This window comes from Ptychodera flava, unplaced genomic scaffold (assembly GCF_041260155.1).
Source record: "Ptychodera flava strain L36383 unplaced genomic scaffold, AS_Pfla_20210202 Scaffold_32__1_contigs__length_2955704_pilon, whole genome shotgun sequence".
NCBI classification, from domain to species: Eukaryota; Metazoa; Hemichordata; class Enteropneusta; family Ptychoderidae; genus Ptychodera; species Ptychodera flava.
In genome coordinates this window covers 2097855-2123167 of record NW_027248354.1, presented here as the reverse complement: position 1 = coordinate 2123167, position 25313 = coordinate 2097855, and the positions used below count along the sequence as shown (strand labels likewise).

Below are 25313 nucleotides of genomic sequence, written 5' to 3'. Positions count from 1 at the left end.
CTTCAATTTCACCATCAAGTCGAACAGAAAATAAAAAAGCGGTGAAAAAAATTCTGGTATCTACCGGAAATATATGTCGTTATAATTGGTGAACTTCTGCTATCGTCAGCCGCCAATCATCATGAAGGATACGGCCGGAAGTGTGATATGTAAATTAACACATATATTTCATACATGATAAACATAATTAACTGTGTTTACGCTGGACTTTGGAGAAGGAATTTCCTGATATAATAAAAACCACCGAACAAACACTAAACCCTTACAAAGCAAAACAGTACCTTTCAAGTCATTTGCACATTTTATTTAGGTGACATTTCCACACTTATCTCTCACATGGTGAACACAGAATAAAGAAGCTAAAGAATTTTGCATTAAGTTTCCCTTACTTATTTTGACGTCAACCTAGAAGCCTTAAGCTATTCATTGAGGCACTAAGGTAATTCCTCTCTGCAGAGCTCACTCGGTACTAGAAAAGATCAAACTTAGATACAACCCTGAGCCGAACACGAGGTTTATTATGAAATAATCGTTTATTCGGAATGCGCTGCATATATTGAAAAAGCCCATGATACCAATTTCACACAAATCCCAAACGATAAGCCATTCAAGATTGTTAGACCTGGTATTGAGCACTTTCAGGCCTACACAGATAGCGAACATTCTTCTTGTTGCATTCTTTGCGGTAAACCAAACGATGCCCTCAACGGCCACAAGCCGCACGGCCGCTGGGAACCGCAGTGACGTCGTAACCTGAGTACGAAACCAGCCATATCATTATCAAAACCAACTGAAGAGTCGCATTCAATATAGCATGGTGCTAAAATAATTTTACATTATATGACCCCCCTTTAAATTACCAGCCAATGACAAAATACGAAATATTGATAATATAACTTATGGTATAACATTTCTCTTACAAAATAAAGTAGCAAATCAAGACCATATTCAAATTCTCTCCACACATACATAGATGTACAACATTCTATTCTTAGATGATATTTACGAAACCATTTTAAATTATTAACCCACTGACATACTCTCGTTGCTTCGCTGTTATTACTAATGATGGTACCCCACCCATTGTAAGTTTCGAGCATTCTTTCCCATGTGTTCATTCTTGTGACCCGGGGCAGATTTGTTTCTCTGTCAAGCAAATAGGCCAGTACAAGCACAACGGTGAATATTTTCATCAATTGAATTTTTCTTTCATTGAAATGCGTGTCCTGCTGTCTGGCATTTTGCAAAGTTTCGTTGTGTCACATCACTGTCAGCATACCAACGTGATAAAGTGACAAATACGGTACAATTCAAAACGACAAAATCCATCGAGCGTTTTGTTTTTTTTTTGTCGGGATGCCGACAACTCCACGTTTCTCTGGATCTTGTCTTCCCAGGTTAATGTTCTTCGTAAGAGGCAAGCGTTTTTTAACGTAAAAACAATCGACTGACGTTCAGCAAACGAAATTTCTGACTTGGGAGACCACATATAAACAGGAAATTCGAAGCCAGCGCGGCACAGTGAGTGGTATGGCCTTCTCTGACATAAGCCACAACAAGAATAATTTGAGTTTCCAGTCTCACAAAGTGCTCTCGTATTACATCCCCGTTCAGTTAGATCTCTGTGCATATATTGTATCGGTCTTCATCTTGCTCGTCGTCTTCGCCCATCCCGGCTATCAATGCAGACAGAATAGCCTCTGCAAAGAAGGGCGAAAGAGAGGTCGAGAAAATACGTGATTGTCAATACACACACCGGTAAGGGGAATTCTTGACCCCTTTTTCATTCCAAAGATGAATATGAAAACAGGAGCGTTTAAATTTGAAATAATCTATAATGTGGTTGTTGGTGTGTATTTTTGACCTTTGATCACGTACAGTAGTTTGTTAGTTATTTGGTATCGAAGGAGAGAAAGGGAGGGAGGGAGGGGGTCAAGGGAGGAAGAGAATAAGAGGGACGAGGATAGAGGGGCGATTGAGGGAGGGAGAAAGGCAGACAGAGATATGCGAAAGCGAATTGTCACAGGGAGGGATAGACATAGGTAGGTGAACAGATATATTGAAAAACGGAGATAAGATCCATGGACAGATAATGACATGTAGGAGAGAGAGAGAGAGAGAGAGAGAGAGAGAGAGAGAGAGAGAGAGAGAGAGAGAGAGAGAGAGAGAGATTCATCAATATGACTCTGAAAACATCGTCGGAATGTAAATTATTAAATGACACAAAAATAGCCAACATATTTCTCAACGCTGTGGCTTATTCTATATCTGCACGCTGACTTCATTTTAAAATAGTATACTCGAAGCAAGGGTGTCACTGCATTAGCTAGATAGTTAATAATAGGGGAGCAGTAATATGGAGCTGAAGTTGACACTTTTTAATTAAAGGCTGTTGAAGATATCCACATATTTTACTTTCTTTCAGTTTATTTTTTGTTTGAAGGAAAAGAGGGTCTTAACAAAAAACATTCAAACTACAAAAGAAAAAACCCACAAAAACAAACACTGAAAAACATTAAACTGAGTAAGCTCTTTTGGGTAATAAAAACTACCTTTGTTGTCGCGTCTGTCAACAGATATGACACTTCTATATACAGGCCAACCTATGCGACGGATATTCATAAAAAAGACAAAAATATCAAGAAACAAACACAAAATCTCCTAAGTTGGACAAGAACTGATTACGTGCTTAGAGAGTAGAAACATCAATTAATACTATAGAAAGAATTGTGTGACACGGATGAGTGTCATTTTCTTTCTGTTATTCTCACCTTGTACCAAGTGAGAAACTCTGCTCCTCACCAAAGTGCAGTAAGAACTGTTCACAGATGATATGGGAAATTCTCAGTGTTTCCCGGTGAGAATTGAAATTCTCAATGCTCAGTTATGAGAGTCAAGACTCATAACAGTGAGAATGACAGTGGGGGTCACTTCTACAGCGAGAAAGTGGCACTTCTTTCCAGTCACACATTTTTTCCTATACCCTTAATTGAGAGAGTAATCATGACATCTTGTCAGCGCGCTAGTCTTACCTGCATCGATAGGGTCTAGAATAGTCCTGTAGGGATCTCCAAGTTCGTCCGGGGATGGCTGTATCACGTCTGGTGTCTCAGTGACTATTTCCGATACAGGCTCGTTCCTTCTGGTGAAGAACGACATATAAATAGCGAGATTTAAAACGGTATACTGGTGTATACTAGGCATAGCAATTAAAAGAAAACAGGAAAACTCAGCATCGAGAAGATTCAAATTACACGGAGGTCGGTGACCAAAATTCACTACGCCTAATTTTAATAAAGACGGTTCAAAAACCGAGCTACGCTGTTGAAAATCTGAATACGTCATTCCTGTGGATGCTAATGCATTTCCACGTGCAAGAAAATTCCAAAGAAGCGATGATGGGCCAAACACCACTAAGACACTGCGTGGATGCTTTTCTACCTCGGGAGCACATCTACCACGAGAACTTATTGATATTTTTTCATTTCATATTTGAACGGTACCAACTCACATATGGAAAATATGTGTAGAAACAAAAGTAGAATTAAAATTATTTTGAATACAGATAAACATTATATTAATAACTTACATGACACTAGGGTTCACCAGAATGGGCGGATCTGGAAAAGCTGGTGTAAAAATAATTTTAAAACAAAAATTTTAAACGTCCATTGAAGGTCATAAGCGATACTGTAGTAGAGTGACTAGATTTTAACACCTGATAAATACGGATAAAGAAAGCTTAATCTTTATTGTGAGGCGAACTTTTAAAAACTTCCGCAAGTTCGTTTGTGGGGGTTGTCTGTATGTTTACATAAAGACATTTCTGATTTCTTGGGGTTTGTGTACGTCTATTTTCGTTTCTTTTTTCTTTCTTTCACTTTGCTCAAGCAAGCCTTATTAATCCGTTTGTATAATTGTCACTTTCTGTCTTTTTCAATCTATTTGGCAATGTCTCTGTCTATCTCTTTGTCTATTGGCCCGCCCAGCCATCTCTCTTTCACTGTCTACAATCATCGGTATGTCTCCCTCCTTGCCACATATCCTTACCGTAGGCAGAGCCCGTGTCATCTTCCTGCTCTTCCTCCTCCGCATGGTTGGAATTTTGTCGACAGTTGCAGAAGACCGCCACGACCGTTATGGTCGCTAGAGCGATGACGACGACCACGACGCCAATGACGACACCGGCGATGCTGAATCGTCGGGTTGTATCGGAGTCTGTTGGGGCGAAAAACCAAAAGTGATAATGTTGTGCACTAATTAGTTACGTCATGTGTAGTCAGCCAGCTGTTTGCGGCAAGAGTGACTAAATCGACGTGTATAGATTTTTTTGCACAATGTTTTTGACAAAGTTAATTAAATTGGTGAAATGAAAGTCATGTAAAATACCCTTCTGCAAACAAGTTGCATTTATTTGTTTTCTACAGGCTTGCTATATTTATGCACCAAGTTGCTGGACTCTCTGCTAAAGATGAAATGCGCCTCCTGGACATATACTCAGATTTTGAAACTTTTACAATTTTTTGCTGATCTACCACTCGTAGGGGCTCTTGGAGTACAAAATATTTTCATCATCTTAGTTAATCGGAAATAAAAAAAAAAAAAAATTTCCGCATAAAGTTAACACAGCGATGGCAGCCATTTTGAATTTCAAATATCAGTAAGTGTTAGGTAATTTGTTTGTCTAGTATCAAAATTTGCATGGTAACCCTCGATTTTTAGTTTTGATTTAATGGAAGAATGGTTGAAAGTTTCATTGGTGAAAGATTGAGCAAAATTTCAAGTCTTTCACTTTCAAGGCGCGTACTACCGTAAATACTTTAGATTTCAAATACTTTAGATTTTAATGGAGCGATTGATGACCATGTAAGCAAAGAAAGTGAGTGACGATTTCACTAAAAACATTTCAAGTTGGGACTCGATCGATAAAATCATTGAACTTACTTTCAACCTTTGCTAGCTGTCGTTCATACGACGTTGCGTTGCCGATTTCGTTGGAAAACGTGCAGACATACGTCTCCAGTTTACTTCTGTTGACCTTGTCGATGACCACTTCGCTGGTTATCACGGTGCCCTGGACCGTCTCAACTGATTCCAAAGTGTTCCCGTCGGCGTCGGTCCAGAACACGTCGGCCACGGGATATGCATCGGCAACGCACCTGAGGACGAGTTGTTCCCCCATCGCTGTGACGACGATCGTTTCCGATGCGTTCATAAACTCTGGGGGATCTGGAATCCAACACGCAACGATGATTAAGCGACTAAAACATTAGCTTACTTCGAACTGAGGCCTGTCCTCGATGGCAAAAATAAAAGCAGGTTGATATAGGGTCTAAACGCAACTATTCAAATAATACACTTTGTACATAGAAAGGGATTGTCGGTCATTTTTCGATTTCAAATATCTAAAGAATGAACACTATGACAGCAATAGAGTGTGTAGTGTCGAAAACTATCGACCAGTTGTTGAAAGCGATGGAAGCAGCATTCAGAAAACCAAAAAATAAGTTTAAATCAACAAATCCGTTTTTGTTGCATAGTAAAAAGATATTATACGCTCTCAGATAAATGTACAATAACGGATTTACATTATGCATCAAAATTTCGATATGATGTTGCCTCTTAGAGGCCAATTTCACCTGTGTTGAAAACAGATTACACAATATGTAGACACATCAGTATTTGCCGACGAAACATTGTAATATCGATGACAATATCAAAGAGAAAAAGCATTGGTATTTAGTTTCCGTATAAAATATCGTTATAAAAATAAAAATGTAATTCACAATATGGATGAGACTAACAGTGAACTATGACGTCAACCTCCGGGGTCGTCACACTTTCCTCAGTGCCGTCATAGAATCGTGTGATGACGTTGCAGTAGTAGCTTCCGTTCATCCATCTCTCAGTGGTAGCGACATCGTGGCTCAGTTCAGTCACGCCGGAAGTGTTTGTCGCCTGGGCAATCTCCAAGGGCCGAGATCCGTTGAATTTGAGGAGCGTTATTCTGTATGGAAGTGGCTGACCCTCCACGATGTTACACGTCACGGACGACGATGTGAATTCGACGACTGGTCGGAATGGTCCATGTATGGTTACGTCAGGTAAATCTGTAATATTAATTGCAAACAAATCACATGTTATTGAACAGTTTATCTATCTATCTATCTATCTATCTATCTATCTATCTATCTATCTATCTATCTATCTATCTATCTATCTATCTATCTATCTATCTAAATGTATGACCGTCCATCCATACATACATAGATACATGCATAGATATATACATACATTCATACATATATACTAGACAGATAGATAGATAGATAGATAGATAGATAGATAGATAGATAGATAGATAGATAGATAGATAGATAGAAGATAGATAGATTGGTACGTACGTACGTAGATACATACATACATACATACATACATACATACATACATACAACATACATACATACATACATACATACATCCATACATACATACATACACACATACACACATACACACATACATACATACATACATACATACATACATACATACATACATACATACATACGTACATACATACATACATACGTACATACATACATACATATGTACATACATACATACATGTGTGAGTGAAACGGGCAGGTATGTAGACAGCTGCAGCTGGACAGACTGGCAGACATTCATACACATATAGGCCCTACATAGCTAGATACTGAGATTAATAGAATCCCACACCCCAACGGTTGGGATGGATGTCTCACACGAGTTGGGGAATTTTGTCTCACACGAGCCGAAGGCGAGTGTGAGACAGAATTCCCCAACGAGTGTGAGACATTCCATCCCAACCCATTGGGGTGTGGGATTATTTTTCTCACGTCCCTCCAATATCTTTAGAAATTGCATTTTATTGTGGTAGGTTTATACTATCAAAAACCAGCACACGATTGCACTTGTTTCATTTGTATCATTCCGCAAAGAAAAATGAAGTTCCGTTCATTGATGAGCATATCAAACACGTTAACATGTATATTACCGATATGGCAATTTTGTTTTGTTGGTCAGCCACAAAATTCTCCAGGTCATCTGAGGAAAATGTTGCGAAACAGCTCTGGTGGCCATCTGTTGATGACATTGCGTGAAAGCTGTCGTCTGCTACAGCCTCGTGTGCAAATGGCTCGCTCATCGAAGTCTTTCGCTAACTGTATCGCTGTCAAGTCGGTTCCTCTCCAAAAATATGTCGACGAGCGTAAATAGCCGATAGGTTTGTAATGGCCTGAATTCTCCCGTTACAACATAAAAGCGGTCATCCTCCGTGTATTTGTTGCCGACGCCGCGCTGACCGTACTCAAATCTAGAACAACCTGTTCACTCTGCGGTTCAGTTGTCTGTCCCCTATAGTGCCAGTTGTACATTACGCGATGTTCTATCGTCAAATAATTTGTACAGTGAACTACGCGCTGAGCAGAATCGACCAATCAAAATACGTTTCACATACGAGGTGTTTGGTCGCGCAACAATACAGAGTGTGAGAACAAATTGTTCTCACACTGTGTTCTCACACTCTCAGCGCACTGGGGACGTGAGATACTCAACTCTAATGTCATAAATCACTTACATTGAACTGTGACAGTCATACTGTTATTGCCGACACCCTCGGTACTGTCGTAGAATGTGTTCTTGGCAGTACACGTGTAAACCCCATGGTCCTGTCTCTCTATAGCACCAATGTCGTAGTACTGCTCTACTGACTTCACAAAGCCGTCCTTGGTCCATTTTATCGAGTGAGCTAGGGGATTGGACTCCACATGACAACTCAGCGTGATTGAATCGCCTTCCTTGCAAATGATGGCGTCTCGTTGGAAATTCACTTCAGGGGGATCTTTAAGATGAAAGCGAGAACGTTAAGATTTTAGATTTTAGGTCGTCTGCCGGTTGGTCTTCTAAACTTAATTAAGCAATAACCCCCGCCGCAGGGGGTCCGTGAAGTTTGTTACTTATTCTCCTTTTCCTTATTCCTTATTCGAACGTGAAGTTTGTTCCTTATTCCTTTTTCCTTATTCCTTATTCGAACGTGAAGTTTGTTCCTTATTCCTTTTTCCTTATTCCTTATTCGAACGTGAAGTTTGTTCCTTATTCCTTTTTCCTTATTCCTTATTCGAACGTGAAGTTTGTTCCTTATTCCTTTTTCCTTATTCCTTATTCGTTACTTATTCCTTTTTCCTTATTCCTTATTCGTTACTTATTCCTTTTTCCTTATTCCTTATTCGAACGTGAAGTTTGTTACTTATTCCTTTTCCTTATTCCTTATTCAAAATGTGAAGTATGTTAGTTATTAGTCCCAACGGACACCGTGCGTGCGTGCGTGTGTCCGTCCGTCTGTCAATGCGTGCGTCCATCCGTCTGTCTGTCCGTTCACGCAGATATCTGAGAGATGTCAAAAGCGATTTCATTCAAGTCTGTTACTTATTCCTTTTTCCTTATTCCTTATTCGAACGTGAAGTTTGTTCCTTATTCCTTTTTCCTTATTCCTTATTCGTTACTTATTCCTTTTACCTTATTCCTTATTTGTTACTTATTCCTTTTTCCTTATTCCTTATTCGTTACTTATTCCTTTTTCCTTATTCCTTATTCGTTACTTATTCCTTTTTCCTTATTCCTTATTCGTTACTTATTCCTTTTTCCTTATTCCTTATTCGAACGTGAAGTTTGTTACTTATTCCTTATTGGTTATTCCTTATTCAAAATGTGAAGTATGTTAGTTGTTAGTCCCAACGGACACCGTGCGTGCGTGCGTGTGTCCGTCCGTCTGTCAATGCGTGCGTCCATCCGTCTGTCTGTCCGTTCACGCAGATATCTGAGAGATGTCTAAAGCGATTTCATTCAAGTCTGTTACTTATTCCTTTTTCCTTATTCCTTATTCGAACGTCAAGTTTGTTCCTGATTCCTTTTTCCTTATTCCTTATTCGAAGTTTTTCCTTTTTCCTTATTCGAAGTCTGTTACTTATTCCTTTTTCCTTTTTCCTTATTCGAAGTTTTTCCTTTTTCGTTTTTCCTTTTTCCTTATTCGAAGTCTGTTACTTATTCCTTTTTCCTTATTCCTTATTCGTTACTTATTACTTTTTCTTTATTCCTTATTCGAACGTGAAGTTTGCTACTTATTCCTTTTTCCTTTTTCCTTATTCGAAGTTTTTCCTTATTCCTTATTCGAAGTCTGTTACTTATTCCTTTTTCCTTTTTCCTTATTCGAAGTTTTTCCTTTTTCGTTTTTTCCTTATTCGAAGTCTGTTACTTATTCCTTTTTCCTTATTCCTTATTCGTTACTTATTACTTTTTCCTTATTCCTTTTTCGAAGTTTGTTACTTATTCCTTTTTCCTTTTTCCTTATTCGAAGTTTTTCCTTTTTCCTTATTCGAAGTCTGTTACTTATTCCTTTTTCCTTTTTCCTTATTCGAAGTTTTTCCTTTTTCCTTATTCGAGTTTTTTTCCTTTTTCCTTATTCGAAGTCTGTTACTTATTACTTTTTCCTTATTCCTTATTCGAACGTGAAGTTTGCTACTTATTCCTTTTTCCTTTTTCCTTATTCGAAGTTTTTCCTTATTCCTTATTCGAAGTCTGTTACTTATTCCTTTTTCCTTTTTCCTTATTCGAAGTTTTTCCTTTTTCGTTTTTCCTTTTTCCTTATTCGAAGTCTGTTACTTATTCCTTTTTCCTTATTCCTTATTCGTTACTTATTACTTTTTCCTTATTCCTTATTCGAACGTGAAGTTGCTACTTATTCTTTTCCTTTTTCCTTATTCGAAGTTTTTCCTTTTTCCTTATTCGAAGTTTTTCCTTTTTCCTTATTCGAAGTTTTTCCTTATTCCTTATTCGATGTCTGTTACTTATTCATTTTTCCTTATTCCTTATTCGAAATCTGAAGTTTGTGACTTACTCCTTATTCGAAATCTACTTGCATCGAAGCGCGCGCGTACTACAGGTATTAGCACTGCAGTGCAATACCGAAAACATCATACCATCCTTTATGTTAATGAGTATTTACCACTTTTGACCCGGAACTATTTATGTTCGTGAACACAAAAAATGTCGTCAATAAGATTTCGTTTCACTTGGTTCGATGCTTGTTATTGTAAAATGCATGACATTACCGATTAAAAACTACGACAAAGAAAATTGCATGTACTTATTATAGTGTGATGATGATTTTTATTATCCGGAAGAGCAGTTTGTTTTTCAGCTAAGCAAAAACATTGACAACGGGCGACGTCCGTTTCTAGCTCCATTATAGATACACGGTGGCCGCCGTACCACGGCCATTATACATCGAAACACATGTAACTGCGGGCGCAGCGGAGCCAGTTAAATAGTTAACATTTTCAGAGACGTTTTTGACAGTAGTTTTCTCACCGGACATTCCCCGTTTTAAGTTTATTCTGTGCTTGTGTGTCCTACACGCTATTGATAACAGAGACTGGTAAGCGCTTGTGTGCCACGGAGCCGTGAACACTGAAATGTGATCGTTCGACAAGTTACGTTTGCCGTATCTTACTCTTAAATTTCCCATAAAAATCTTCGAACTGTTATTTGTATCGATCATTTAGAAGAATTTCAAGCTCAAAATGTGAAAAAATCAAAAGCGTTCCACGTTCAAAGTTCGCTTCGTTTGGCTATCTATGGCATGTTGCTAAGTATGTGTGAGCGATCGCAAGCAGAGTTCAAGCCCTCCGACGTTCCTCTTACGTCATCCTTGATAAACAAGTAAACAATAGTTTAGCCAATCAAAATGGAGGGTGTGGCGGCGTTGACCAATGAAAAGTGAAATCTGATTCGGTGCCTCATTACAGTGTGTCAATCTTATATAACTCCGCAAGGTCGACATGAAGCTTTGACAAGTAGCACGCACGACTATCGTCGACTCTCTCGATAAATGATGCATATAAAAGATAGAACATATGTAATAATAACAGAACCCCATGGCCTGTAAGTGCAAGCACGCCGTGATAGCGGTATTTGCACTCGTGCTGCGGTGAATTCGGCTGTCCTTTCACTCGCTTCGCTCGTGAAAGGACTGCGCCGAATACACGAACACCGCAGCACTCGTGCAAATACCGCTAGTACGGCGTGCTTGTTGCACAGGCCGTGGGGTTCTGTCATAGTGTGTGACTTATTCCTTAATTATTCACAACCTGAACTTTTTGACTTATTCCTTATTCGAAATCTCAAGTTTTTGACTTATTCCCTATTCGAAATCTGAAGTTTGTGACTTATTCCTTATTCCTTATTCCTTATTCGAAGATTGTTACTTATTCCTTTTTCCTTTTTCCTTATTCGAAGTTTTTTCCTTATTCCATCTATTCTATTACCTATTCGAAGTCTGTTACTTATTCCTTTTTCCTTATTCCTTTTTCGAAATCTGAAGTTTGTTACTTATTCCTTATTCCTTATTCGAAGTTTGTTACTTATTCCGTTTTCCCCATTCCAACGTTTTCCTTATTCCTTATTCGAACGTGAAGTTTGTTACTTTCCTTATTCCTTATTCGAAGTTTGTTACCTATTCCTTTTTCCTTATTCCTTATTCGTTACTTATTCCTTTTTCCTTATTCCTTATTCGAAGTCTGTTACTTATTCCTTTTTCCTTATTCCTTATTCGTTACTAATTAAGTCGAATTCTGTTGTTAGGATTGTGATATCAAACCATACTTCTTACGCATTTACAATCGCGGCAACAGTACGTAGCTGTTGACTTTATTTGATCGTTAAGCGATCGCGTAGGCTACCATATCCATATCAGTCAAGTCCCGGTGAGTACCGGCTAATTCTACGGGGGACCGCTGCAGTATGAAGCAAAACCGAAGACTAAATGTCAAAGATTAATGAAAATAAATAAGCAATTTCTTACCCTCTTGTTTAAATTCTGATAAAAAGCTGCATTTGAAAGTTATTTACGATTACGGCAACTACCAACATTACCTTACCGGGCCATATTTGAAATACGAGGGCAGTGCACAACCCCCTAACTAGCGTAGGGCATCAGCAAAATCTTTGTTGCAGCGTGAATGTACAAAAGCGAATCGAAAGCAAAGACATTAAAAACTAATGAATATTACACAAGTGAAGTCGAATTCTAGCTTTTTTCAGGTTGAGATCATTGGTATTTGTAAGAAAGTTACGATCGCGGCGACTATATAAGCTGTAGCCTTGTGTCACCCACGGGCGCCATCTTTGAAATTAGGTGGCTATAAAACAGACAGCAAAGGGCAAATTCTATGCCGTACCATGATCACGAAACATAATATTTGAGATCAAAATGTCAAAAACTAATGCTTACAACATCTTTACAACTCAACACGCTTGCTCAATTTGTTGTAGTAAATTACGTTTTGAACAATTTACGATTACGGCAACCGGCTATGTGCTTGCATTGATCATGCACACCGCACTGTAAGTTACATAGCGAACTACCCGCTGCCCCGTTCACTCAATCCGACTTAGACCTTTATATAAACTGAATGCTTATGATTTTAGAAAAAAACCGAGCTATACTTATAAGGATTTTTTCTGTGAATTGTGTGAGTATGGTGAAGTAAAATTTAAAGCATTACAGTAAGGTCTACAAATACATGTTTCCATCTCGCTGACCACGGGTACGTGTGGCCGTGTTTCAACGGGAGAGGTGACACGATGTACCGGTTAGCCAGCCAGCTTCCCGTATGCTGACAAATTTTCCGTTGTCGGCCAATAATTTTAAAACTTGCATTAGTATGATTTTTATGGTCTGTTATGCGTTCGAAAAGGAATAAGGAAAAAGTAATAAGTAACGAATAAGGAATAAGGAAAAAGGAATAAGTAACAGACTTCGAATAAGGAAAAAGGAAAAACGAAAAAGGAAAAACTTCGAATAAGGAAAAAGGAAAAAGGAATAAGTAACAGACTTCGAATAAGGAATAAGGAAAAACTTCGAATAAGGAAAAAGGAATAAGTAGCAAACTTCACGTTCGAATAAGGAATAAGGAAAAGTAATAGTAACGAATAAGGAATAAGGAAAAAGGAATAAGTAACAGACTTCGAATAAGGAAAAAGGAAAAACGAAAAAGGAAAAACTTCGAATAAGGAAAAAGGAAAAAGGAATAAGTAACAGACTTCGAATAAGGAAAAAGGAAAAACTTCGAATAAGGAAAAAGGAAAAAGGAATAAGTAACAGACTTCGAATAAGGAAAAAGGAAAAACGAAAAAGGAAAAACTTCGAATAAGGAAAAAGGAAAAAGGAATAAGTAACAGACTTCGAATAAGGAATAAGGAAAAACTTCGAATAAGGAAAAAGGAAAAAGGAATAAGTAGCAAACTTCACGTTGAATAAGGAATAAGGAAAAAGTAATAAGTAACGAATAAGGAATAAGGAAAAAGGAATAAGTAACAGACTTCGAATAAGGAAAAAGGAAAAACGAAAAAGGAAAAACTTCGAATAAGGAAAAAGGAAAAAGGAATAAGTAACAGACTTCGAATAAGGAAAAAGGAAAAACTTCGAATAAGGAAAAGGAAAAAGGAATAAGTAACAGACTTCGAATAAGGAAAAAGGAAAAACGAAAAAGGAAAAACTTCGAATAAGGAAAAAGGAAAAAGGAATAAGTAACAGACTTCGAATAAGGAATAAGGAAAAACTTCGAATAAGGAAAAAGGAAAAAGGAATAAGTAGCAAACTTCACGTTGAATAAGGAATAAGGAAAAAGTAATAAGTAACGAATAAGGAATAAGGAAAAAGGAATAAGTAACAGACTTCGAATAAGGAAAAAGGAAAAACTTCGAATAAGGAAAAAGGAAAAAGGAATAAGTAACAAACTTCGAAAAAGGAATAAGGAAAAAGTAATAAGTAACGAATAAGGAATAAGGAAAAAGGAATAAGTAACAAACTTCGAAAAAGGAATAAGGAAAAAGTAATAAGTAACGAATAAGGAATAAGGAAAAAGGAATAAGTAACAGACTTCGAATAAGGAAAAAGGAAAAACGAAAAAGGAAAAACTTCGAATAAGGAAAAAGGAAAAAGGAATAAGTAACAGACTTCGAATAAGGAAAAAGGAAAAACTTCGAATAAGGAATAAGGAAAAACTTCGAATAAGGAAAAAGGAAACGAATAAGGAATAAGGAAAAAGGAATAAGTAACAAACTTCACGTTCGAATAAGGAATAAGGAAAAAGGAATAAGTAACAAACTTCACGTTCGAATAAGGAATAAGGAAAAAGGAATAAGTAACAAACTTCACGTTCGAATAAGGAATAAGTAACAGACTTCGAATAAGGAAAAAGGAAAAACGAAAAAGGAAAAACTTCGAATAAGGAAAAAGGAAAAAGGAATAAGTAACAGACTTCGAATAAGGAAAAAGAAAAACTTCGAATAAGGAATAAGGAAAAACTTCGAATAAGGAAAAGGAAACGAATAAGGAATAAGGAAAAAGGATAAGTAACAAACTTCACGTTGAATAAGGAATAAGGAAAAAGGAATAAGTAACAAACTTCACGTTCGAATAAGGAATAAGGAAAAAGGAATAAGTAACAACTTTTCACGTTCGAATAAGGAATAAGGAAAAAGGAATAAGTAACAAACTTCACATTTGAATAAGGAATAAGGATAAGGAATAAGTAACAAACTTCCCAGACCTCGCCGCAGGAGGGTATACACGAGATTTTGGTACAATGCGCGACATATAGCACGAGCCGATAGGCGAGTGCTATATGGAGCGAATTGTACCAAAATCGAGTGTATACCCGACTGCGGAAGGGGTTATTGCTATTATATTATATCAACTTGTGTGTCTTTGTCGTCTTGGTCCGGCATTTTCGTCAGTTTCAGCCCAAAATGCAGAAAACTGACGTCTGAGAGATCGAACGTCGGAAAATCATCGCCCGAGACCGAGCATTTTTATAAGTTTGGATTACGTTGACAACACACGAACACAATATCCTACGATAACATACGCATTACGTTCATCAAAATTTCATTAATATTTACATGCAACACGAACTGCTTCGGCACAGAAATGGGTCAAGAGTTCAAAGCAAAAGAAAAAGTAACAATTTTTTTCGTAAATTTACATAAAAACAATAGCGCTGGCTTTTTTTGGCGTAGTACACTAAAAATAGATTTGTCTCATTCACTGTCAGTCCGGTGTGCGCCAACCGTCGTAACATTCAGACAGAGGAGGTGGTGCAGTGGGGTTACAGGTTCTATTTTTGATGGATATTTTGGATGGATAATTTGTGCCAGAAAACGTGCAGTTTTGAAATAATCCAGACATGGATTACGGCGACTGTATGAACAGTTGTAATATGCGAGCAGAGTGTGTTGCCCGATTCAGCGAGAGCTGGACGCTGACACAGCGATTTTCGTCGCAGTCGCCAGGAATGATCGCATTGTTATTTTGAACTTCTTCAAGTTCTTGGCTACATCGTTAGAACACCCTGGTCTGTTACAGCCCAAACTCTAGGAAGGAATATCTGACGTACCGTTACTGTGAGGAAGTTTCAATTTATTTGTGTATGAACCAATACTAGTTAGTAGCTTCGTTTTAAAGAGCGGTATGTCGCGTCTCGACTCCTGCTGAATCGATCAAGCAAACTACACAGTGCGCTGTTACTCTATACAATTTTGTACATCATCATACCAAAATAAATGTTGTTGCTTCGGAGATTTCTTTCATCATAGACCGCTTATTTTCACCAAGAGGTGAGTTACAGAACCATACTTTATCTCTGTATCGAAATTCGAACTCGGTCTTTGAAACAAAGCGGACTGTTTCGGATTAAGTTCAGAGCTACATCGTTCAAATGCACCGACCGGACAATTTTCAAAAATGCTGGTTTAGGGGCCCGTTTTAACCACCGCTATCAGTGCTAAAACAATATTTTAGCATCGCTCTCGTCAATCAGAATGGCGCATGGTAGCATGATATAATATAATCCCAAATACACGCAAACACGTTCCAAGTAAAATAGAGATATGGACCAGAAAGCCCTTCACATTAACAAGGCACACAAACCAGACAAACGAACAAACAAACAAACTAACAAATAAATAAACAACAAGACAGACAGACAGGTTGACAAATACACAATCCTGATATAAGAAGCTGTATCCCTGGATGGAGTTCGAAAAACTGTGTTTTTGCGCAAGACAGTGCAGACTGATTTCAGGGCTTTATAAAACCTGTGTTAAATTGATTGTAACTTTTCGTCCAGCGGTTTCTTTACTGTGTATGTTTTGTATCCTTATTATATTTCATTTTGCTTTCATGAGCTTATTCTTCAAGTGAATAAAGGTCGGTACAGAATATAAGAAAAAACAACAACAAAAAGCGAACGAACAAACAAACAAACGAAAAAAAAAAACAAAACAAATTAATATTACATGATAAATGTTCAATCTTCTTGCTATGGACGAACTTCTTGTCATAATACTTACACTGGACCTCAAGCGCGAATGAACTGGCGCTTGTACCGTGTGACCCGTCCCAGAAGGTGTTTGCGGCGACGCATGTGTACTTCCCTTCGTGTTCTCGGCTGACGTCATCGATGACGAGTGTGTGGTCACTTGGTCTTCCTTCATTCTCCCTGCCTTCCCAGTACACCAATGGTGTTGGATTGCCGGTTGCACTACAGTGAACACTGTATGGACGACCTTCAACTTCCACAAAACCATTGGCGTCTGTGATCTCAACGTTCGGTTCATCTAAATTGGACAACGGATGCCAAGTTTGTAGCATGGAAACAGAGGTATAAAAATACGGCTGGATATGGTTAAAATATAGTTTCATCAAATGTTACTTCATTTATTGCTTAGCAAGCTACTGTCATATTTGAATTTTACTATAATTGGAACACTTTATCACATTGTTACAACAAGCAGTACACTGTCACCACCACCACCATCATCGTCGTCGTCATCATCAACATCATCATCATCATCATCATCATCATCACATCATCATCATCATCATCATCTCATCATCATCATCATGATACTAGTCGTCATCATCATCATTATCGTGGTAATCTTCATCATCATCATCAACAACATTAACATCATATATAATAACAGATTACACATACAAATGCCGTCACTGTCTTCATAACTAAACCTCCGAGTTCGAGTCCATTGCGCTTTTACTTCACACTACATGAACCAATTACTTACACTGCACATCAATATTGACGATGGCGTGACCGTTATTGCGAGTCCCGTCCCAGTATTTGTTCCCAGCGATGCAGGTGATCTGGAGTGCGTCCTGGTCTCCTCGAGTGACGTTCCTGACAGACAGGTGAGGACCGACGATTATTTGACCGTTGAGGAATATCCAGAATATGTTAGCTGGTGGATTGGATGAGGCTGTGCAATTTGCGTAGTATGTCTGCCCCTCGATTACCTTGCCATCACTGTCGTCCTGTACAGTAACGCCATCCCAAACTGGAATTAATGATGAAGAGGTATTAAACAAAGAAAATTGATAAACTCTGGGTCTGTGTCTGTCTGTCTGTCTGCCTGTCTGTGTCTGTCTGTCTGTCTGTCTCTATCTCTGTCTTTCTCGCGCCTCCCTCTCACATTGTATCTCTGTCCTCCCCAGCCTACTCTATCTCCTCTCTCTCTCCTCTCTCGTCTCTCTCTCTCTCTCATCTCCTCTCTCTCTCTCCTCTCTCTCTCTCTCTCTCTCTCTCTCTCTCTCTCTCTCTCTCTCTCTCTCTCTCTCTCTGAAATATTACGCCAGATTCGCAAAATTTGCCAATGACCATACAAACCTTGGTAATAATTTCAAATAGTCTGGGTTAATTGGCTGTCATGTAGAATTGTACATACTTACACTCGACATCTAAATCAACAGTGAGAAACCCATTGTTCCGTGTACCGTCCCAGAACTTGTTTCCCGCCATGCACGTCGGCTGGCGCGACACCGTGTTCCCGCGTTCTACATTTTCGATTGCTATCTGGAAGCTGTTGCTTATCGTTCCGTCCAGTAGTACCCAGAACACACTGGCAGGGGGGTTTGCCGAAGCCGTGCAGTTGGCATGGTAGGTCTGTCCCTCGATCACCTTACGGCTACTCAGATCTCGGACCGTGATACCGTCCCAGTCTGAGGTCAGAAAAAACACATAAATCGGTTAAATCTCGTTTGCAAACTAGCTCTGTACTCGACCAAGTAAAAGACACTGGTTCGTGCAACGTTTGTTTTCGACATCGCATACTGTCAATCGCGGCTTGTTTTGTTTTCCAGATTGATATGTTGTATTTTACATACATAAGAGAGAAGAAAAAGGGGCGAAGGTGTAAGGAGGGACTGAGACGTGCAAGAAACTGTACCCCATTGACCGAATATTGACGCATATCTCCTATAAATACAAAACAATTACTTACCTGAACGTCAATATTCGTCGCCTTTGAGGTGATTCCCTTGGAGCCGTCCCCAAAACGTGTTCTCCGCGCGTGCACGTGTAATTGCCCCGCCGATAGCGGCTTGCCGAGTCAAAGTGTATCGTCCGCCCGTCACTGACGAAGGAATGCTCGCCGTCTGACCAGTAGATGAGGTCGGTGTCGGGATTGGAGGCGGTGATGACGCATTCGACCGACAGGGATTTACCTTCCGTTGTTGTTCCGTTCCTGTCAGCCTCACCCGAGACTTGCAGCGTTATTTCAGGTGGGTCTGGCATGGGAGATGACGAATAAGTCAAAGCTATTAAAATAAAGTTTTAGCAATCTGCTGACATAATTTACATTTGCAGTGCCTTTTGAGAGGGGCCCAAGTGGGTTGACATTAACCCAATGTGTAATATATTCAACTTACTTTTGTATTCAATTACACGCATTGTTTGTGTGTTCCTTCAATATCAGTTTAAATAAATAAATTTAAATTGAGGGGTCGTTCCAACTTTCTTTTTGACAAAAGAATGCATTGCATGTATAATATCTAGAAGGATCACGTCAGCATAGCTGCAACATTTAAATTTCACTATGAATACCATGACGTACATGTTTTAACTTTCATTAGTCATATTTTTTGTTGCATACAGTGTTTACATTGGTCGTACGGGTCTCATTATCATACGACCTTTGACCGCAGCTCCGACGACCCCTTGTCTTTAATATAACTTTCCGAAAATTTTACTTATATACAAAATCTAGTTTCGTGTCTTGGAGTCAAAGGTGAAAAGTGTATTTACTCCTTATTAACACATTCGACATTTTCGTCTTTCAATTGAAGTTAGCGCGGTCATATGATGATAAAAACTCTTGTGTGCGCATGCGAAGGGCTACTTGACATTAAGAGTACGTTGACCTAATATTATCAACAGTGGCAGAAGTAGAAAGTCTACTGGCTATAGTGAACGCCACCCGATAACTTCTGCACACAAAGAATGCAACTGCTAAATTAGGTCGACTGATTATAATGGCAAAATTGCATCGGCCGAAGTTGCTACTGATATTGTTTTATTTTGTTGTTGTTATTGTTGTTTTTTTCATTCGGCAGAAAGTAATCGAAGAAAATTAAAAATAAATGTCATGAAATTGATTACACAAAACATTAACAGAAAAAAGTGAGTACGATCGAATAGTTGAAGTGAGCACTGATTGAAATAGACCACATCTGAAGCATTGTAACATACTTACACTGGACGTCTATATCTAGGATCACGTGACCGTTATTTCTCTTGCCGTCCCAGAAGTGGTTCCAGGCGCTACACATGGGCTGAAGCGACAGCACATCGTGTCTGCTGGCGTTGGTTATGACGAGGTTTGGGCTTTCGTTCGTAACACCGTCTATACTAATCCACAGTAACTTAGCCGGCGGGTTCGCAGCGGCGGTGCAGTTCGCGTAATATGTCTGCCCTTCTACCACTTTACGGTTACTTCTGTCCTGGACAGATACACCATCCCAATCTTAGTCAATGAAAATGTCGAAGAAACAAATACACAGAGAGATTTGAAACCGGTGAGCAAATGAATTTCACCCAGAATAAACGATTATGAAGTAATTTTGCAGTTGCATGACGGTCACTGGTGTGTGCTTTGGACGAGGATGACGATTATGTTAAGGACGTACGTGTAATTTTGGTGGGGACCTTGGAAACAGAGCACGCAGCACAGCTTTAACTTTGTAGGTGGTATAGTATTGGTTATGCTGTTAAGAAATGCAAACACAATCAAATAACTTCACATTGGACATACATTCCGAATAACTCCTTTTCCTTATACTTTGTCAAAAACAGTGGCTAAAATAAGAAAAAAAGGGGTTTTTTTTTTTCCAAACAAATCAAGATAGCTCAAGTATTACGCTTGTAAAATAAAGTTGAGTGAACAATATATATAGCTTACATTGGACATCGATACGGACGTCAATGGACGCAGTTCCTTTGGCACCGTTCCGAAACGTATTCTGGGCGATACATGTGTACGTCCCAGCTTGGTGTCTTGAGATTGAGACGAAACTCAGAATACTGCCTTGTGAAACCACCACGTTGTCTTGGTTTGTCCAGTATAGTGTATCTACACCGGGGTTGGAGGAGCTGACCGTGCATTCGACAGATATCGGGTTTCCTTCGACGACAGTGCCCTTGTCGTCTGCGTTGCCTTTGACTTCACGATGGAGGACAGGGGGATCTGGGGAACAGGTTTTGAAACCAAACTTGACAAACTGATTTTCCATGACAGAAGGAAAAAGAGGGGCAGAACAACTGCAGAATTTGCTCCGCATTCAGGACCCTGGATCGCACTGGGGTTCAATTATAATTTTGTGACGACGTTACATGCACAAAAAGTACAAACGCAAGAGGATCGTCAGTAGAGCTCACGATACAAACTATATCTACTAAAAACAAAAGAATCAACGAGAGTGTTTGACGCATTGATCAGAAATGTAGACGTTGGCGAGATGAGACTTACATTGCACGTCAAGGACAACATCATCACCGCAGTTCATTGACTCCCATTTGTCTTCAGATAGAGTATAGTGCTCCAGTCTGCAGTTCAGAGTTGCCCCATCGTCCTCCACGTCGAATATTGTCGTCCATGTGTTGGACATGCCAGATTTCCTGGACACCTCCACGCCGTTCATGAACCACACCAAATCCCCTGGAGCGGCCGCGTCCAAATCCATACTGCAAGTGAACGTTGTATTTTGTCCAGCGACGGCGGTAAATCCATGATCCGATGAGCAATTCGGCACCCTGTCTAAAATTCGCAAACGACAATATTCAAGTGTTAATGTTGGTCTAAAATAAATTGGACAATACTGTTTTACCCTTTCGTCATCATGGTTTGAACGAATGTCATTGTTTTCTATGGTAAAGTTGGACCTCTAGATAAGGATGGGGTTGATATTGACAAAATATTTTTCTGGACAGATTGCTTTAGATTTCTCTAGATTAGTATATGCGATTTTTGACAGCGTTTTATGAACACATTTTGTAGGTCAATACCTCGATAACTCTATTTATGAATTTGGGTCAATCTCTAATGATATTTCATGCCATTTCATGGGAGCTATCGGACTCGATTAAATGATATGAAGGATGCAAGTTCCCTTCCTTCAAAACGGTGAACGTTCACTAATTATCAATTTATTGGCAACTGCATAACTTCTCTGAAAGTAACAGTTTACATAATGAACCTACGGTTAAAGGATGAAACGTTTATAGAAACACACCAGGTTACAGTCAGATCCATCAAATCATGTCTGCAAATTTACAAACCTTCTACAACGAAATCGTCCAGCAATGGCAAACTACCGAAAAAAATGGAAAGTCCCTCTGAATCTGGTCACTAGGATAATTTACAGGAACATTAAACTATTGCTATCGCTTCTTTTGATACACTATATGAGGCGCTTTAAGTACAATTCTTCGTTTGCCGACCGCATACTGGTAGGTTTTCACAGAAAATTAAGGAAACAAACACGATGTTAACACTCTTACAAAGGAAATGTTATTTAAAAAATGTGTTATGTAAATATACATGGATTTTTTTTCTGTGATTGAATTTTCCCTGCCTGGACGTAGGTTTGTCAAAAATCAAGCACGACAAACAAAGAATTTTCATGAAATGGCCCTAGCTAGGTTTAAAAATTTACAAGGCTCGGCCGACTCTTCTATTTTTTTATAATTATATACTTTAGAGTTCAGTTAATTTGGTGCAGGTATCTTTTTCTAAATTTCACTGAACATTTACATTTCCAGTATAAAATCGTTTACTTTGTTCCACTCTCAAATCCTTGCCAGCTCAAATTTCAGGAATGCTTTTACTTAGTCATTTTTCGAGCTAGAAATAATTTGTCAACAATCCAGTTAACATGATTGGAACTAATTGGATATCGTATTTACGTTTGTTTAATCAGCAAATGTAAGGTCATCCGTTTTCCCTATTCGCAATACCCATATTTATATGGGTAATTTTTAATATTGCATTTAAAGCTCTATGGCACCCAACAATGTTAATAAATTTGAACTATTATAAGAAAAAAATTATCCCAAATTAGTTCCAATCGTGTTATCTGCATAATATTTTGTCAAAATACCTAGGGCTGGTACGCAAAACAGTGAACATAGTTTCTAGAACAAATGTTATTGAAATATTTTTAAACTGAGTCCATAGGTATTTTCCCTTCCAGGCTGTCGGAGTATCGATAATCATTTAGCTGAATTCCGAGAAAAGTAAAATTAATACCTATGACGTAGAGATTAGCAGTTGAGGCAATCTGATCATCGGTTCTGTATTCGCATGAGTAGGTACCCGCTGATTCCAGAGTGGCGTTACGAATAATGAGATTGTAGTCGTCTCCAAGTTCATATTTACCACTGCCACTAATAACGCGTCGACCCTCGGCAACAACTTGCCTCCGGTGACCTTTGACCCACCTCGTCGACGTAGGTTGGGTGTTGAAACTGCAGTTCAGCTGCGCGTCGTCGTTGAGAAGGACCAGCGTATCTGCGGGCCTCGATCTGAACACGTCGACGTTGGCAGTTGCGGTTGACGACGACAGAAGTACGACTGGAAGAGCCAATCAAAATGTATGCATGTTGTAAGAAACGAAAATGAATAAATAGTAAACATAAGTGACATAAATAAATCAGAAAAAATACAACATATTTTATATGCAAATGTTAAATAAATATAACAGGCAGATCGGTAGGGGTTATACCATTCACTTTCTGCAGGTAAAATTATGGGAATCATTTGCATCGCTGTATTTTAGTTTCTGAACCCTTTGGACGTTATATGAATACATTATGCCATACTTTAAATGGACCATTGACTATTCGGTTATGACCCCCGGTGTAACTTAATTAGATAACATTATGATGGTGAAATATCTTAAAGTCAGAGTATTACGGGGGGACAAGAACGGTAGACGGACGGGTCGACAGATACACGTACAGAGATACAAGCTGGTCTATGAGAAGACAAGCAGCAGGCGAATATAAAGACAGGTAGAGCGACAGACTGCAGGAAGGTATACAACGGATACACACAGGGTTCCTTCCTACATCCTCCGATACTATTTAGAGGAGAAAATCAACTCGACAAAAATAACCACATTAAAGAAATCATGCAATAATTATTGTCCACTGGCAACATCGTTGCGCTCGCTATTCAAACACATGCATGCTACAGAGTGCAAACCGCCGCAGGTTTAGGTCAAAAGTCGCCGTGTTTGCTATGTTCGCTATAGCCTGTATGCTGTGGCCGCTTTCTTGTCTTTTGTTTGTTAGAATATGTTGTCATTTGCTCATAACATTATTTATATAATTCTTAACAAAAAGTCGAAAACGGATTCTTACAAAGAGCAACCAGTGTGAATTTCTCTGTCCGGGACAGGGTGGGGCCAAAAATTAGGTCAACAAAACCGCATGAATCTGTAGACGCACAATCAGGAATTATAATGGTTGCCGGTCAGAAATGTTTTATTTTACTATGATCTTGAATAGACGGGAGTGCCACCAAATAGAAATCAGCGTAAACTGGGAAAACCATTCGTGATTTGTAAAAATATGAAAACAAATTTTAGGGTCGGAGAATTTCATAGGGTAGGTCGGGTTACCAGAACACATGCACACCTCTTTTTATTTAGCCTGGTCCGGGTAGTTCAAAAATATTCATTAGGATGATCCATAAATTTCTCCAAATACCATTAGCAAACCCTTTCTAAAGAAAGCATAGCAATAATTTGATGTGACTAACCTGATACAAGTAACATCGTCGCAACTGCCATGTTGTAAAGTTGTTTTATGCGTGGTATGAGAGTATGTATCTGTACAATGATTTTTGTACAAACCAGTGAAAGGTCACAGACGATGTTGTAGGTTGTGTAGGTCCGGGTTTCCTTCTTCATGTGCCGTCGTTGATAATTTTTTTTTGCTTCGTTGAGTCGTGTAGTTGACGATTATAGGCTGCCTTCGCCTCCAATTCCAGCCAGTACTTAGAAAGTATGACACTTGTCTCAGAGAAAGACAGCGCCTCACAAGAAAAGCTAAAGAAAAAGGCCAGCCGAGGACCTTGAGGGCGCTGGTCGATGGAAAGCCATACCTACACATAAACTATCCCCGAAAACGTTGAAGTGTGTTGATGAACGTTAACACCGTTGCTTTTGATGACTATCGGTTGGGAATGCGTGCACGCAGGCACGAGCTTGGAAGGATATGACGAAGGGCATTGTGAATGGATGCTTGGTTTTGTAGATGAATCCTGGACCAATGAACGGATGAATGGACGAACAGAAAAATTATTCAATCGATCAATCAATCAGTCGACGTCAATCAATCAATCCATCAACGCACGTCTTGATAAGAGACGTTCCGCTATGCTTACTACCAGTAAGCATGAAATGTTATATTAGTTTGTCTTCTAAAGCGAGGGATATGTAAAGCCATAAAGAACAATGCATTTGAACACTTGGGCTGCACTATACGTCTACGATCTGGCAAAATGTACCCAGGATTGGCGGAATCAATTTATTGGTCACGGTTTTTCACAACAATTTGACAAGTATTCACAACATCTCAGGCGATCACTATGGTTATCTGGCTTTTATAATCATTTCGACGATTACCGAGGCGGGAGGGGGAGGGGGAGAAGTGCAAACAAGGTTGTTCGCTGACGGTTGTTTTTTTGAGGGCCTGACGGCACACCATTATGCACACCATTATGCAAATCAGTTGGGCCGCGAATGACGTCAGAGGATTGCATTCGTATGGGAGCCTGGCAGATTTTCCAATCGCAACTGAGAGGGGCACTGTGGTTTTCGGAGGATGAGGTCGAAACTAGAGAACGGGGAGGGA

The 25313-nt window shown here is 39.1% G+C and overlaps 1 protein-coding gene across 1 annotated transcript; it reads right to left on the bottom strand.

Moving 5' to 3' along the window:
* Positions 1 to 522: 522 nt before the first annotated feature.
* Positions 523 to 25313, bottom strand: LOC139127458 (hemicentin-1-like). Its single transcript, XM_070693380.1, has 16 exons — positions 24217 to 25313; positions 22702 to 23025; positions 20923 to 21210; positions 20356 to 20640; positions 19651 to 19920; positions 18623 to 18685; positions 17849 to 18118; positions 17188 to 17457; positions 16456 to 16722; positions 7622 to 7885; positions 5805 to 6110; positions 4945 to 5229; positions 4051 to 4218; positions 3590 to 3629; positions 3033 to 3142; positions 523 to 1700 (listed from the first exon to the last, which is right to left on the bottom strand). Exons 1-16 carry the CDS (start codon positions 24365 to 24367, stop codon positions 1615 to 1617), a joined length of 3447 nt encoding a protein of 1148 aa, XP_070549481.1. The 5' UTR covers positions 24368 to 25313; the 3' UTR covers positions 523 to 1614.